At 39.4% G+C, this 17,736-nt stretch overlaps 1 protein-coding gene across 12 annotated transcripts in view; it reads right to left on the bottom strand.

The window, feature by feature from the left end:
* Positions 1 to 17,736, bottom strand: part of AHCYL2 (adenosylhomocysteinase like 2) — a 167,894-nt gene that overhangs the window by 32,835 nt on the left and 117,323 nt on the right. For 6 of the 12 annotated variants that reach the window (XR_006889724.1, XM_046669301.1, XM_046669304.1 and 3 more), the window contains exons 2-4: positions 14,190 to 14,301; positions 4,742 to 4,885; positions 3,466 to 3,566 (exon numbers count right to left, since the gene is read on the bottom strand). Coding sequence is in view for 11 of the 12 variants with exons in the window: in XM_046669301.1 (XP_046525257.1) it covers positions 3,466 to 3,566; positions 4,742 to 4,885; positions 14,190 to 14,301 (357 nt within the window). In the remaining variant the exon portion in view is untranslated. The remainder of the gene's footprint in view (positions 1 to 3,465; positions 3,567 to 4,741; positions 4,886 to 14,189; positions 14,302 to 17,736) is intronic. The other 6 variants (XM_046669302.1, XM_046669305.1, XM_046669310.1 and 3 more) reach the window with 1 other exon arrangement.

Raw genomic sequence — 17,736 nt, 5'->3', positions numbered from 1 at the left:
TTTAAAAAAAATATTTGCAAACAACTCTACTAATGTAGGCTAACCCCTTCATGTAATTTGTCCCAGGCCATATAGCAAGTTGATAGCAGAACTATTCATATGTCTTAATTTCTAGTTGATGCTACCTTTCAGTACCTGATCTCATTTTTTTGTTTTATTTTTCACCTTAAACAATTTCTGAATTCCTACAGCTAGGATTCCTGAATTTGTCAAACCAAAGAATGATACTGAGACTTACCTACAAAGCAATATAAATTAACTAGAAAAGTAATTGAGACCAAGAATATAAGAACTGTTCCAAGAACTAAGTCAAGACTGCTGACTATTAGGGCTCAAGCAGGAGTGATGGCAGGTAGGAATGAGAGGAGGACTGAGCTTAGAAGCTGGTTTAACCCAACTTTAAATCATTACCGTTTAGAAAGAGTAGCTAGGGAATCTGGTTAAAAATAACCATGAGGCCAGCCCTGGTAGCTTAGTGGTTAAGTTTGGTGCTTCAGCAGCCGGGTTCAGTTCCCTAGCGTGGACCTACACCACTTGTCTGTCAATAACCATGCTGTGGTGGTGGCTCATGTACAAAAAGAGGAAGATTGGCAGCGGATGCTAGCTCAGGGTGAATCTTCCTCAGCAAAAAAAAAAAGTAACTATGGAAACTCACCTAAAAATATCAATAGATCCAAGTGTATTAGATACATGGGCAGAAAACTGTTAACTATAATAGTTATTTCTGGAGCATGGACTTACAGGAGACTTTGTCTTTCTATATTATAGATTGTAGTAATGTTTGAATTTTGTAAAATGAACATGAACTACTTTTGTTATCATAAAAATAACAGAGATTAAAAATAAAACAAGCAAAATTCCTTTGTAATTTTTTTTTAAAGGAAAAAGAAGGGGCTGGCCCTGTGGCTGAGTGGTTAAGTTCGCGCAATCCGCTTCGTTGGCTCAGGGTTTCGCCAGCTCGGATCCTAGGTACGGACATGGCACCACTTATCAGGCCACGTTGAGGCGGCATCCCACGTGCCACAACGAGAAGGACCCACAACTAAAACATACAACTATGTATGGGGGGGATTTGGGGAGAAAAAGCAAAGAAAAAAAAAGAAAAAGAAAAAAATGTGGGGAAGGAACAATAACGTAATATTAAAATTGGTAAACTGGGGCTGGCCTCGTGGCGCAGTGGTTAAGTGTGCACGTTCTGCTTCAGCGGCCCAAGGTTCTCCGGTTCCGATCCCAGGTACAGACATGGTACCCCTTGGCAAGCCATGCTCTGGTACGCGTCCCACATATAAAGTAGAGGGAGGATTGGCAGCAGATGTTAACTCAGGGCTGATCTTCCTCAAAAAAAATTTTAACAATTAAAAAATAAATACATAAGTAAATAAAAAAATAAAATTGGTAAACTAATTTTGATTACTACATTCAGGAAAAAATAGAAAGGAACTTTGAAGAGTGGTAATGTTTAGTGAGCTAGGGGGTAAAAAAGAAACTAGATATAATTTAGCAACATGAGACAGTACAGAAGCACTTACTATTTTAAGCCACCATACTGAATTCTCATGTCCCTGACTGGGGAAGCCCAAAAAGGGTTCCAAGAGTGATTCTGTCTTGATTCATTAGTCTGTAGCTCCAAAAAGAGATAGCTTTTCAAATTATTATATTAATTTTGGGCTGTCAAGGTAGTCTTTTCCCCAGAGAACACATAACCCAGAAAAGTCCCATAGTGAAGATGCTAACAGTAGCTGTCTGTGTCTTGAGGAATCTCTGCTGTTCTTAATAAGGAAATGTGGCCACATAAATGTTGTGCTTCAGGAGACAATCTTTTGAAAGTTGATCTGGCCATATAAATGACCTGGATTTTATAAATCTTATAAAAGATTCCAGACCATCTCTCACCACACCAATTTCCTGTAGTGGTCTCACTGTGGTTGGCAACTCAGTATCTACTCCATCTTTGATGATGAGTCTAAATCAGTGGTTCTCAACAGAGGAACTTTAGAAAACTGTGGGGTATTTCTGGTTGTGACAATAACTGGGAAGGGAGAGCTACTGGTATTTAGCGGGCAGGGCCAGGGATTTTGACATTTTGAAAGAGCAGGACAGTCTCTTACAACAGAAAAACCATGCCACATCTGGTATAATTTTCAAATGTTCCAATGAAAAGTTCACATGAGTGAGAAACCTATTTATAATTGTCTGAGTTTCAAATGTTATTCCACTTGACATATTAACAAAAAGCATTTTTGTAATTTTAATACAAAACAGTTATTCCAAGAATGCAACAACTATGAAAATCAAGAGAAAACGCATACGTTTTGTTGTTGGTGTTCTTCAGAAATTTACAAAAACTTGTTGACAATTTCAGAAAATCATATAATTTGGCAATACTGCTCTGATGCTCTGGAAACAGTAACATATTTTTATCTATATACACTTGTAGCACTCCTGTTCAAATAATGCTATGAGTAAGTACAGATAGCTGACTATTCTACTATACTTCTACCCAAGCACTTACATATTGAAATGCACAGTATTTTATTATAAATTACTTTCCCTTCATTCTTTCTTCATATTTCAGTTAAGATTTTATGTTGATTTTTTAAAAAAATTATATGCCTGTAGATATGTTATATCTGAATTTCATTTCAAGATAATACAGGGGCATTGCAAAATATCTATTTTTTTAATAAAAAGGGGACATTGAATCTGCTGGGGTGAGTCACTGGACTAAACCAATCATGGGAATCCCAGTGCCATTCCCAGGACTGGTGGGGCATGGGCATGTCTTCCAGTTCTGCTCAATGACACATGACAGAGTATCCTGGAAGACTTCAGGGAAGGTTTCCTTGCTCTTGGGAGAGAGGAAGAAATGGTCCTTCTTCCTCTTCATGTCAGTTTGTGATGGCTTGAAGAGCTGTAACCATCTTGCCATCAGCCTGAAGATGAAGTAAGCACAGTGAGGGGGCCGCTCTAAGGGAATCACAGACAGATGAAACTGGAGCCCTGAGATCCTGCACCTGAAGTCCACCTTACCTCTGCACTTCTAGCTCTATCACATAATAAATTCCTTTATGTATAAGCCAGGTTGAATCAGGTTTTCTCTTATTTGCAGCTGAAAGCAGCCTAACACAGAGTTGCCTCATAGAAATGACACTGGAAGGGAAGATAAGGGGAAGCAGTGTAGTATAGTGGAGAAAACATAAGCTTGGGAGTCAGATACACTGAAGTTCAAATCTTGATTCTGTGATTTACTAGCTGTATAACTTTAGACAAATTACTTAAACTCGCTGAGCCTCAGCTTCCTCATCTATAAAATGGAAACAGGAATACCTGCTTTACATGACCATTATAAGCATTAATGAATTAATACTTGCTAAGCTCTTAACCTAGTGCTTGGTATGTTGCAAGTACTCCATAGCTTGTGGCTATTATTAACTATTGTTATGTGGAGAAAAGAAAAGGACTCACAGCAGTCTGAGCAGTGATGTGTGTACAACCCACAATTTTGGCTCCAGCCAAAGGTTTTTCTCCTTGAGCTCTCTTCCTCAAAGCCATCAGTGCCGGCATTTCTGAAAAGGTCCAATACATACACAGCAATATTAGAAAGGAGGGAATGAGAGATAAAGAATAAACAGAAAAACTTACCCCCTTAAGGTAAGATCCTTTCCCTGGTCCAGTTTTCTGTTAGATTAGGTTTCTCAAGGAATCAAGACATTAAACCTGATTTGTCTTTTTTTTTTTTTGAGGAAGATTAGCCCTGAGCTAACATCTGCCAATCCTCCTCTTTTTGCTGAGGAAGACTGGCCTGGCCCTGAGCTAATATCTGTGCTCATCTTCTTCTACTTTATATGTGGGACATCTACTACAGCATAGCTTGCCAAGTGGTGCCATGTCTGCACCCAGGATCCGAACCAGCGAACCCCGGGCCGCCGAGAAGCAGAATGTGCGAACTTAACTGCTGCGCCACTGGGCTGGCCTGTCTTTTTTTAGATTGGCACCTGAGCTAACAACTGTTGCCAATCTTTTTTTTTTTTTTTTCTGCTTTTTCTCTCCAAATCCCCCCAGTACATAGCTGCATATTTCAGTTGTGAGTCCTTCTAGTTGTGGCATGTGGGATGCCGCCTCAGCATGGCCTAATGAACAGTGCCATGTCTGCACCCAGGATCCGAACCAGTGAAACCCTGGGCCGCCGATGCGGAGTGCGTGAACTTAACCACTCAGCCACGGGGCCGGCCCCTGATTTGTCTTTTATAAGGGACTTTCAGAGGCAAATGCTCCAGTATTCTAACTCCCTATATTCCAGTCCTCCTTATCTAGTCTCACTCCCTTTTCCTTGTATAGGGGTTGCTTCTAGACCCACTAGAGTTTTCTCCCCAACCCCAGTGTTTCCTGAGCTTAGATATCTTTAGTTATAAGTATTCTTCAAAATCACACTGATGGGGCCAGCCCCGTGGCCCAGTGGATAAGCTCTGCATGCTCTGCTTCAGTGGCCTGGGTTCAGGTCCTGGGTGCAGACCTATATACCACTTGTCGGCAGTCATGCTGTGGTGGCAACCCACATACAAAATAGAGGAAGAGGAAGACTGGCAACGGATGTTAGCTCAGGGCAGATATTCCTCAGCAAGGAAAAAAAAAAACACACTGAAATTTCACAAGCTACTAGACCCCAGGACACAAAAAAGGGATTAACATGGACAAAAAGTCATAGGCAGCTTGAGAAGGAAAAAGTGTTTGTTTGCTTTACCTTGTTCAGCAATTTCAATTTCTCTTCGTCCAAACTCTGCCTGTTTGATGTTCTTGACACAGAAGTCACCACTTCCTTTAGAGTTCTTTTGCTGCTTGTCCCTAGGAGATGTCTCATCATCAGAGCTATCTGTATATGAAGCAGCTAGAACAACAGAATAAAAAACCCTCAGGTCTTCTGCAAGGCAAAGGAAATCATGAACAAAACAAAAAGACAACCCATCAACTAGGAGAAAATATTTGCAAACCATGTATCTGACAGGGAGTTAATCTCCAAAATATATAAAGAATTCATACAACTCAACAACAAAAAAACAAACAACCCGATCAAAAAATGGGCAGAGGATATGAAGAGACATTTTTCCAAAGAAGATATACAGATGGGCAACAGGCACATGAAAACATGTTCAACATCACTAATCATCAGGGAAATGCAAATCAAAACTACAATGAGATATCACCTTATACCTGTTAGAATGGTATAATTACCAAGACAAAAAACAACAAATGTTGGAGAGGGTGTGGAGAAAAGGGAACCCTCATACACTGCTGGTGGGAATGCAAACTGGTGCAGCCACTGTGGAAAACAGTATGGAGACTTCTCAAAAAATTAAAAATAGAAATACCATAAGACCCAGCTATTTCACTACTGGGTATTTATCCAAAGAACTTGAAATCAATAATTCAAAGAGACTTATGCACCCCTATGTTCATTGCAGCATCATTCACAATAGCCAAGACATGGAAGCAACCAAAATGCCCATCGATTGATGAATGGATAAAGAAGATATGGTATATAATAATGGAATACTACTCAACCATTAAAAAAAGACAAAATCAGGGGCAGCCCATGGCTGTGTGGTTAAGTTCACACGCTCTGCTTCGGCGGCCCGGGGTTTCACTGGTTCAGATCCTGGGAAGGGGGAACATGGCACTGCTCATCAGGCCATGTTGAGGCGGCATCCAACACAGCACAACCAGAAGGACCTACAACTAGAATATACAACTACGTACTGGGGGCCTTTGGGGAAAAGAAGGAAAAAAGAAAAAAAAAAAAGAACCTGGAAATGTTATTAAAGACAAAAAACCCAAAACTGTCCCATTTGTAACAACATGGATGGACCTTGAGGGTATTATGTTAAGTGAAAGAAGCCGGACAAAGAAAGACAAACACTGCATGATTTTATTCATATGCGGAAGATAAAACAAATACATACACAAAGAGAACAGATGAGTGGCTACCAGAGGGGAAGGAGTTGGGGGCTGGACATAAGGGGCAAAGGAGCCCATATGTGGTGACTGACAAATAATAACGTACAACTGAAATTTCACAATGTTATAAACTATTATGACCTCAATTAAAAAAATCCTCAGGGGGCGGGCCCCGTGGCTGAGTGGTTAAGTTCTCGCAATCTGCTTTGGCGGCCCAGGGTTTCGCCAGTTCGAATCCTGGGTGTGGACCTGGCACTGCTTGTCAAGCCATGCTGAGGAGGTGTCCCACACGCCACAACTAAAAATACACAACTATATACTGGGGGCTTTGGGAGAAAAAGGCAAAATAAAATCTTAAAAAAAAAAAAAATCCTCAGCAGAAAAAACGGCTTCCTCTAAAACTCCAAATCATGGAGTGAACTGAGGCTTCTCTAGTCATCCAGCACCATACAAATTTACATCTGGAAAGCACCTAAATGGAACTGTGGAGCTGTCTCAATCATCTCTTATAGAAAGTGCTATCCAGGGCCAGGCCCATGGCCAAGTGGTTGAGTTCACGCGCTCCACTTTGGAGGTCCAGGGTTTCACCAGTTTGGATCCAGGCCATGCTGAGGTGGTGTGTCACATGCCACAACTAGAAGGACCCACAACTAAAATATGCAACCATGTACTGAGGGGATTCGGGGAGAAAAAGCAATTAAAAAAAAGAAAAGAAAAGATTGGCAACGCTTGTTAGCTTAGGTGCCAATTTAAAAAAAAAAGGTGCTATCCACAGGTCAGAAAAAGAAAGCTCAGAGAGGTTGACAAAGACATTCCCTCAAGACAGTATTAACTTGGGCTAACTTCATCTTCAGAACATTCAGAGGTCATTGAATATGCAAAAAAAGAGAGGTTATACCATGGTAGTATAGGTTAAAGTTCTTAATGCAAGAGCATGGTCATTAACCTACGGGTTTCTGGGATTCTAGCTACCCATCTCTGTCTGCTGCTTAAATGTCTGATGTAATTTGTGTTCTAGTGTAATAACCGAACAGATAGGGCCCAGAAAACAAGGAACCCATGGGAGAGTAATTAAGAACCACATAACAAGTGTCTGTCTGACATAACAGAGCTTTCTTTTTTAAGACTGGCTCTGATGAGGCTGAACTATGCCTGCAGACCCAATTAGACATGACAATGAAGTATTCAGTGTGCTCTGCCTTCTTGCTGGCCTCAATGGGTCCTGCATTAGGCATTTCAGATTCCCAAAGAAGTGGATAAATTCTGTTCTGGTATAATAAAATGCTCTGATGACTAATCCATTTAGCGATATACACTAGAGGGTGGAAGGTCTAAGACTTTTCATTGTGGCTAACATGCAGCTGCTGCTGCTATTCCCATGTTTAGCTGAGTTCTTTTTAGTTTTCATATATTTTGTAGTTGCTAATCATTTGCTGGATGATTTGAATTAATTTCCTTCCTTGATTTACATTTAAGTTTCTGAGCATAGTTTCCTCCTAAGTAGTCCTCAAGGTTTTGGGGGGAAGAAGGTTGGGAGACATAAAGCACTGTCTTTAAGGCATTATATATCTCTCAATGAGATAATAAGTATTTCCATCACTTTTGAGGGAAGAAAGCTGCAAAAGCTCAAAGCTTCTAGGGTCTACAGTGCTCTGATCTACTTATATCCAGGGAATTAAGACATTTCTGGGATTTCTTAGCAAAGGGTCTACCTCTGGGAGGGCTGTAAAAGGCAAGTCTGACCTTGTCCAGTTAATCAGGCATGGCACTACAAAATGTTTGGGCAGCAGGGGCCTGAGTATCTCTCTTGGAGCTGGAAAACTGCCCTAGAGCAAAGTCCTAACACGAGACAACAAGAATGAACATGGGCACCAGGGGAGGTGGGGGAATTAATAAATCCCCAAAGGGACTTTTGTTCTTGAAAGGAGCTAATCCGCAGAAAAAGTTTGTGGTTTGCCCTCCTAGGGTCAGCGAGAGCTCAAAGCACCTTTGGCAAGAGGCCAGAAACAGCTTCCTGGGCAGTCATCTGTTTCACTAACCAATACTCAGAAATAGCTCAGAAGTTGGAGGTTTAGGGGAATCATGCTTCTACCACTTGAGAAAAGAAAGATAATAGCCATCCCTAGTCCTGATCCAAATTTATAGGATAATTCCTTTTAAAGAAAGTGCTTACATTCAGAATATCCTGAAATTTCAAATCCTTTTCCAGAGCCATGATGATTTTTATGCTCCCTAATGGCCATTTAAACATAGTAGTTATGTGTTGTAGAGTCAGACAGACTTTGGTTGAAATCTCAGTCTCTGTTTCTGGGTATATAAAGTAGAGGTGATACCAGAACCTGTTTAATAGGGTTGTTTATTCACTCATTCACACATTCAGTTGTTCAGTCAATAAATTTTTATTGCGCATCTACTACATACCAGGCACAGTGTAAGTGCTGGGGATACAAGACAGATATGGATTGTCCTTATCTTCATGGACTTTTCAGTCTAGCAGGTGAGTCAGACATGAAATAACTAATTATAAAATTAATTATTTAGAGTTTTTCTTTCCAGATGGTTGTAACATGTGCTATGAAGCAGAGTGTATAACAGGCAGACATGACTTGTCAGAGTAAAGTTGTTGAGAAGATTAAATAAGACAATGTAAGCAAAGTGCTTAGTGCCATGCTTGGTGTAAAGTAATGGAGCGCTCAGTAACTGAGACCTGATATTAATAGCGGCTCTTGCACATATTTTTAATTCAACATCAAGTACAACATCCTTAAGGATTCTTACTCAGCTTTAGGATTTTGAACAGGAAAGAAATGACATATATACAATATTATGTAGCAGTTTCTTTTTGTCCTACCTCTGTCATCTACTAATCTACCCAAGCAGCAGGTGGTTGGCTGGCAGTGATTAAAAAGGCTGAGACTGGAGTCCTAACTTGACTCAGAATAGCTCTCCTCCCCTGTGCCTCTTCAGCTTCTAAGGATGAGTCAGGGAAAAAAACAGACGACAACAAAAAAAACCCCAAAATTTCTCCTCAAGAGAACACTCCAAGTTTTGGCTTGAATTGTTCTCTTTCAACTCAAAGAAAAGAAATTATTTATACCACTTCTCTAGTCTAAATGGAAAAAATGGTATTTTACTTTTTTTACAGTAGTCAACTGGTTATAGTTAGTTCAACCAATGTTTTTCTTTGAGCCAAATGGATTTGCTTTCAAAGAGTCCTTTATACAGACCTGTTATCATGTGAGAATCAAAAGTATGAGCTGTCTAGATTAATGTGAATGCAAAATGGCCAGACCAAGAGAGTGTTATTTCTGCAAAGCCAGTGGAAAGATTATTCCTGAACCAGCGTGACATTTATTTATTAATCCATACTCATTTCTGCCACTACATTTAAAGTAGTATATTCAAGAAAATAGTTGACATAGCATTAAAGATTTTTCCTAGGAAAATTTAGAGAAACTCAACACATATGTATACACATGCTTGAATAGTTTCTAAAGTTTTTGTAATTGTTGGCACACTCTAAAGCCCAGAGTCATAATTTAATCAAAAATGAGCACTTGATAACCAAGGCGATAACCAAGGCAATAACCAATTGACACACAGGCCTGAGACCTAGTTGCAGCTTTACCTCTAATTGGTTAAGTGACTAATTTTCAATTTATTTGACTATAAAATAGAGAGTCTAACTGATCCTCTCTCTCCCATGCTCTCCCTTTCCTCTAACTACCACCAGAAAATCTTATGAATAAATGAAATAATACCTAAAAAGGGTTCAGCTTCTAGGTAGAAAAGTAATATAAAGTACAATATAATTTCTCCATGGGATGTTCTCTTGTTTCATGATATCCCAGAATAAAACATAACGATGAATCAGTAATCCACAATCTATCCCACAGAACATGCACACCTACGTTCTGTGGCTCAGGCTGGATTGATCCTTACCTCCTAGCAGCAGTGATATTGTGGGTTCTTGCTAGGAGAAGCAGCAGTCAGACTCCTGGTTGAATTAGTCCTACTAGACTATTTTAAGTCAGGCAATTCCTCTTGGGCTCCATCTATTCTTTTGGTAATGTAAATAACAATAGGGCCCTATGTGTCAATGTTCAGCAGATTTTACTGATGAATGACGCTCTAGAAATCTGTGAGAAGCTATCTTAGCAACCAAAATACAAACAAACAAAACTCTGTTATTTGCAAAAATCTGAAAATATTTCAAACTTTATAAGAACCAATTATGAACTAAGATACTTCAGTTCTCCTTTCTTATCCCTAACCAATTAACTCACTGCAAAGAAAGCTTTTCAGAAATATATCACTAAGAATGATCTAACTTTGAAGAAAAGTCTCTTCTATTAATTTGTTTTCATGAGGTTTGTGCTTAGGGAAAGAGCTGTTTTGTTTTTGTTTTGTTTTTTATAAAATAATTTCAGAGATTAATGCAGACTTTTTCAACCTGGGTTTCACTATAATTAAACCCTAATGCCTTGACGCACCCACTGAATATATGAATAAACTTCTCTCCTATGCATCTAGAAGGGTACTAGTTATGAACTATCCTTCGAAGAACTGAGAAATCAGTCTCTCAAATCATTTTCTACATTCTGTGACTCAGATGAGGAACCCCACTTGAGAAAATCTGGTAGAGGTTCCTAAATGAAAGCATGGCAAAACTTAGTATTAGGATCATTAGGAAGGGAGCAGGCCACAGCCTAAGTAAGCCTCTACATATTTTCAGCAAAACATGCACTTTGAACTGGAAGGTATCTTTTTTTGAAATGTCATAAATGTTGTTCTAGCTGTGTACATACATAGAGTGTATCAGAGACCTGACCAAGGGGGTAAAGTATAATAATGTCTCTGGACACCTTTCACCAATATTTATTTATTGAGCACTGCTTATGTGTCAAACACAGTTCTAAGTGCTGGGAATAGAGCAGTACAAAACAGACAAAACCTCTGCTCTCATGGATCTCATATTCAATTATGAGAAGAAAGACAACAACAAATTTGTAAAATATATGTTACATGATAATAAGTGCCAAGAAGAAAAATAAAGGAGGAAAATTTGATATGGATTGTTGGCTGGGGTATTTGTACAATTTTAAAAGTAACCAGGGTAGGCCGCAATGAGATGGTGATCTTTGGTTAAGAACTGAAGGAGGTAAGATACACAGCCAGGGTAGCTTAGAGCATTCCAGGCAGAGGGAAGAGCAAGTGCAAAGGCCATAAAGCAGAAGAGTGCCTGACATGTTTCAAAGTAACAGTAAGGAGGCTAATATGACTGGAGTGAAACAGCTGGGGGAAGAGTGAGGTTTGGGAAAGCAGAGATGTGATTAGAAATAAAATGGGAGGCTGGATGGAATAGGGCCTTGTAAGCCACTGTGAGAACTTTCTAATCTAGCCTTTACCCAGAGTGAGAGTGAGAAGCCACTGGAGGGTTTTGAGCTGAGAAGTGATATAACCTGACTTATTTTAAAAGAATGAATCTAGCTGTAGTGTTGAGAACAGACTGAAGAGGGGCAAGGTTGGAACTCAGGAGCTCAGTTTTTAAGACATGGGAGGTTTGAGATGCCTATAAAACATCCAAGTGAAAGGACTGAGCAGGCAGTTAATATATGGATCTAGAGTGTAGTGGAGAGATTTAAAGTTTAAAATCAAATGCCAATACTACATGGTATTTTAAACTATGAGACCGAATGAGTTCACCTGGGGAGAGAGAAACAGAGAAGGGAAGAGGTCCACGGTTCCGTCTTCGGGGCTCTCCAATGTTAATTTCTACAGTCAATTAGATTATAATATATGCTGAAAAGGGTTTCAAGTTCTTATTGACATGCATCTGCATATCTTCCCATATTTAGAAAGCTGTGAGTCAGTTCTGTTATTCCTGGCTTTTTATTTGAGGGCTATGGAGTTTTTTCTGTATCACCTCATATAACTTCCCATTGCCTCTGTTATGAACATCAAGGGTTGCCAGAGTTTTCCAGGATCACACAACAAATCACACATGGATCAAAGCCTAGAAACTAGGTCTCTCCTAACTCTCAGTCCAAGACTCAAGGCAGCAGGCATCTCCATTCACACTTTATTTAAAAGGGTTTGACAATTGTTCATTTGAAAAAAACAGAACAAAACAAAATGAGGTAACAGGGTGAGTGACACAGTTACAAAAGAAGCAAAAATAATCTTAGGTTTCATTTTAAAAGCACTGAGTTTATGGAGATAGTACTTCCTATAGATTAGTTCAGACCATATCTGGAATATTATATTCATATGCATAATATTTTTAAAAGGACACTTAATCTGGAATATATCCAGATGAGGTAACCAGGACGTGGGATGCTCCAAAAATCAGGCAACCAAAAAGGGTGATTTTTATTCCAGTAAAATCTTTAAATTTCAGGGAATGTATAAGAGCTTATCAGGAGCTAAATAACTAGATAAAGCAGAGTCACCCTATCATCTAAAATGCTCCCAAAGAGGCCTAATGGCCATTTGTCAGGGATGCAATCAAAGCAATTCCAGCAACCAGTGAAAAGCTGAATAACTGATCTTCAAGTTATTTTCCATGTACAGGATATTTTGACTTCATGCTCCTGAAATTAACATCCTTAAATGGATATATAAGGTTGATCATTTTTGACTATAAAAATGGCAATTACAGGGCCGGCCCGGTGGCACAGCAGTTAAGTGCACATGTTCCACTTCGGCGGCCAGGGGTTTGCTGGTTCAGATCCCAGGTGCAGACGTAGCACCGCTTGGCAAGGCATGCTGTGGTAGGCGTCCTACATATAAAGTAGAGGAAGATGGGCACGGATGTTAGCTCAGGGCCAGTCTTATTCAGCAAAAAGAGGAGGATTGGCAGCAGATGTTAGCTCAGGGCTGATCTTCCTCAAAAAAATAAATAAATAAAAATTAAAAGGCAATTTCATATAGTTCAACCAAAAAGGTCCAAGTTTTCCAGGTAACACCAGTCAATATCACTCACAAATGAGCAACACCAGGCCACTATGCGTTCACTTAGAAACAAAGGGCATCAAACACACTCTTCTAGGTAAAGAGATATTTTGTAAGTACCCTCCCTGCATATGGGGGTTTGATGGGAAGGCAGGCATTGTTTTTTCTGCAGGAACACGGTTGGAAATGTGGATCTAACATGTAGGGAGGAGATTGAGCTTGAGTTAAAATTTGCCATAGTTATTATTATGGTTTCCAGAGTTATATTAACCAGTTCACGAATTTTCAACACTGGTTTTTTTCAGCAGAACAAGATAGGTACAAAATTTGGTAGCTTTAGACAAAAATGCAAAGGGGTTTATGTCATGTGCTTTATTTACATCCTTCAGTTATTGTGGGGGGAGGGGGGAATAAAAAGAGAAATGTAAAAAGTAACAATTTACCCAATTTAAAAGTTACAGCTTTCGAAACAAGCTTTCTTCAACTTTATATAACAAATACTACTTCCCTATTTGTGTGAGGAACAAATAAAATTTCAGGTCACGATGAAAATTTTCTAATGAATATTACTATTTATAATGTGAAGAGATAACTGGAGCAAACACTCAGCTTCCTACCACATTCCAACATAAGAGCAAAATAAAATAGCTCCATATTAGATCAGACACATACTGGGCACTGTTGCACAAATGGTCAATGCCTTCAAGGGATTCCACACAGTAATAGCTCATCTGACATTAAATGATAACTCAGCCCCAGGGCCCATATATTTGAAGGAATGTCATTGCAAAACAAGGAAAGAGTAACAAGCAATACAATGTCACAATTTAGAAGAGAAGGAAAAGGACTTAAAACTTGAACTAGCTACAATGTTTTCATTGTTTCTTGGGGCAATTAAGGTTTCCCTGTTAATTTGCAAGTACCAGATGAAGGGATGGGGAACCCCTCTTTTATTTCCAAAGAATGAAAAAAACAGAAGTCTTTACACATGCTGTTCAGTGAAGATCATCAGTGAGCTACATACTTCCGCCCTCTGAATAACTCAGAACTGTTTCCTTAATCACTTTCTTCTGCCTTTATTGGAAGAGGAGGCTTCTATTAAGCTCCACTCCGAATCTCCAAGAGGAATCCAAAGATTTCATCCAGAATTTTGGTCTAAATTTCAACTGAGAGTCAAAGTGTTTATTCCAAAGCACAGGTTTGTTCATGCTTAATTGGCCTTGGATAGACAGCAGGTTCCATTGGTCATACTTAATTAGCCTCCATAGCAGTTTAATACTCACCTGAGCTATAGCTGTCAGTAGATGACTGAGAAATGGAACGAGACAGAGAGCGACGTCCAATTTTGGTGGGACGTTTGTTGAACTCTTGCTTCTGGTCAGCAAATTGGATCTGCTAAGAAAAAGAATACCTGTTATATAAAGGAAAAGAACCTCCATTTCTGAGACAGCAATTCAAGGCTTGCATTAAAGGGTCTTACCTTCTGTCACAGTTGATCTGACTGTGCCTACCCATATCTGGAATGTTAAGACTCTTGGAGAGAATGATTTTTCACTCTTTTTTTTTAAGGAAGATTAGCCCTGAGCTAACTGCTGCCAATCAATCCTCTTTTTGCTGAGGAAGACTGGCCCTGAGCTAACATCCGTGCCCATCTTCCTCTACTTTATATGTGGGACGCTTACCACAGCACCGCGTGCCAAGCGGTGCCATGTCCGCACACAGGATCTGAACCGGGAAACCCCAGGCTGCCGAAGCGGAACGTGCGCACTTAACCACTGCGCCACCAGGTCAGCCCCTGATTTTTCACTTTGTACCTATTATATTTCTATCAAATTTGAATCTTTGATCTACTGTCTGACTATATGCCTTTTATAATAAAATTGTAACCAAAAAAAAAAAGAGAGAGAGAATGGGACGTTCTGGTTAAAATAAATTCTGGCTAAAATAAAATAAATTTAGAAAGTTGAATCATATTCAGAAATGCTTTCTATAGCAGTTTAACTGAAAATTAAGGCTGGAAAGAATCTTTGAGACTATCTATTTCAATCTTCATATATCTAGATGAGAAAACTACAAGGTACAGAAAGGTAAAGTGACTTGCCTTGAGGTTTTAAGATTCTCAGGAAATGGCATGGTATAATGGGGAAAAAAATAGGCTTTCCATTAGGACAGAACTTTCTGGAACTGCATTCAAATCCTGACTATGCCACTCATTAGCTATGTGATATTGGTGAAGATGATTTTGTGCGCCTCATTTTCTCATAAACACAACAAAGATAAAAGTACTTACCTCACAAGTTTTAGAGAGTTAAATGAAACAATGTAGGTAAACTGTGAAACACAGCAGAAAATTCAATAAATCTACCCCCCAACTCCCACCCCTACAGTTCAGTGTTCTTATAACTCTTGCAGGTAGTCACTCTAGCTTTTAAAAGCCTTTCTAAAATATATTAATTAGCTTTTCAGTACTAAAAAGTATAGTAAACATTATTATTTTTAAGGTTGGTATTATAAAATACCTAAAAACCACAAGATTGATCATTTATTAACTATAATATAACAGATCTAGAAGGAGTGAATGACTGGACTGAGTATGTATAAACCTCAATACACTGGAGGTTGCATTTTGGACAATATATGATAATGACTTTCTTAGAATTTTCTCTCTTTCACCTAATGTTGGAGGTTCCAGCTGATACTTTATAACATTTTACGAATCAAAGCCCATATCATTTATTCAACAAATAACTGGGGCCAGCCCGGTGGCTCAGAGGTTAAGTGAGCACATTCCGCTTCGGCGGCCCGGGGTTCGCCAGTTCGGATCCTGTGTGTGGACATGGCACGGCTTGCTGTGGTAGGCGTCCCACATCTAAGGTAGAGGAAGATGGGCACGGATGTTAGCTCAGGGCCAATCTTTCTCAGCAAAAAGAGGAAGATTGGCAGCAGATGTTAGCTCAGGGCTAATCTTCCTCAAAAAAAAAAAAAAAAACACACACAAATAACTTTTTTTTCTTTTTCCCTAATTGAAAGTTTGCATAATTGCTTAGATTATTCTGGATCCAACATGGCATAGAGGCAGGAAAGATCAAAGATTTGACAACTGATTCTACCTTTTATGATAAAAAGATAGTGCCTTGATGGGCAGAAGGCAGACAACATACTAGAATGAAAGCAGCAACTGACAGCTACATTTCCTGCAGTTAGAGATAACTATTGAGTCATTTGAGTATTGAGATAAGGAGACCGGTGCCAAATTGAATTAGCTTAGCATACATTTTAGGGGAATTCATAGCATTTCCATAGCTATAACAACAAATAAAGCCTGTGTAGTTGTTTACAGAGTTTACAAATTGTTTTCAGCAATAGGAAAATTCATTGGATTAAAAGTTCTTCACAAAATTATTTTGCTAAAGTAGCAATTTATTCCAAAAAGATAAAGTGCCCTTTCTATGCATTCCCATTGGATGTACATGAACTTCCACCATCCACCTTACTTCTCCTATCACAGCACTTATTACACTGAACATAACTATCTACCTGAATCCTGGGTAAGCTACAGGCTCCATAAAGGTAGGAGTTGTGTATCTTTATTCACTCTTATATCCTTAGGCACAAATGCTTGACACATGGTAGGCAATCATGTGCTGAAGCCATGAATCTAAAGTAGCCTATTCTATCTTCACTGTCTGTCCTTGGTTGAATATTAAGTAAATATGGTAAGCATAAGCCAAGTCTAAAGTTAAAAGAATTCTTACGGGCACAAAAAGTTGGGAAAGAGAAAGTAAGTGAGAAGATGGGGAGGGGTACAGCAGTCAGGCTCAAAACTCTGGCTTCCATTTCACCAAACTTGTTCAAGACAGTGATATTTCTTTATTCTTTTTTAGAGGACCATGTAGGAAAAACAGTAGTAACTGCCTTTCCAAAGACCACAATGAGTCACTAATTCAGCACTGCCTCCTTTTAAAAAAGAGTAACGATAAACCCTACCTTAGATATGCAACACCCCACCACCACCACCACACACACCACTAGAGGGGGCCAGTCACTCTACTTCTCTAGATTGTAGGATCGGGATGGGTGGGTACACACCCATTTACCCCACTAACACTAAACCATGTAGCTATCTAAATGTATCATCATCTCAAACCAGTTTCCCTAGGCTGCGCTCTCTTCTCTATAAAGTCTTCTCCATTTACAGTAATTCTTCCCATCTAGGTTAAGTTTAGGCTATCTTTTGGCTCCTAAAGAAGACCAGGCTGTGTAGACTTTCTCCACTCAAAGACATAGGATTCTAAATCTTGTTTACTTGTTAGATGCTGAACTCAAGTTTCTTTAAGACAGAAGAATATTAGAAAGAGACAAACCACTTATATAGAACGTTATACAATTTTTCCAAGAAATAAATGTTCACCTTTTACTGACAAGCAGAACACACGGTTTAATCAGGTCATCCCTCGTACCCACCTCCCTTGCAACCGTTAAATGCCATTACATTCTTCACTCAACAGTTCACCTCGTTATGTAGTAACCTACCCAACCCATACCCCGCCCTGCGCCCCAGCTGTGGGACTCTGGTAGATTCTATCCCTAACATTCCTACTTTGGCTGAAATCAAAGAGTCCTTTAAGGTAACCGTCCTTTTCCATTTCAGAGAGAACTGCCTAACTCAACAGGCAGCAAGGCAAGGGAGGGAAAGAGACTGCTCGGAGAGGAGCAGCTCACCTTATGCCAGAAGGAGGGATGAAAGCAGGAAAGGAGGGAAAAAACAGCTGGCCTTTTACAATAATGGCTACAGGGGCAGCAAGACTAGTAAATAAGAGCTTAGCCTCA

The sequence above is a fragment of the Equus quagga genome, chromosome 8 (genome assembly GCF_021613505.1).
Source record: "Equus quagga isolate Etosha38 chromosome 8, UCLA_HA_Equagga_1.0, whole genome shotgun sequence".
NCBI lineage: Eukaryota > Metazoa > Chordata > Mammalia > Perissodactyla > Equidae > Equus > Equus quagga.
Note: the sequence above shows the minus strand (reverse complement) of the source record. Positions and strands in the feature narration are given on the sequence as shown.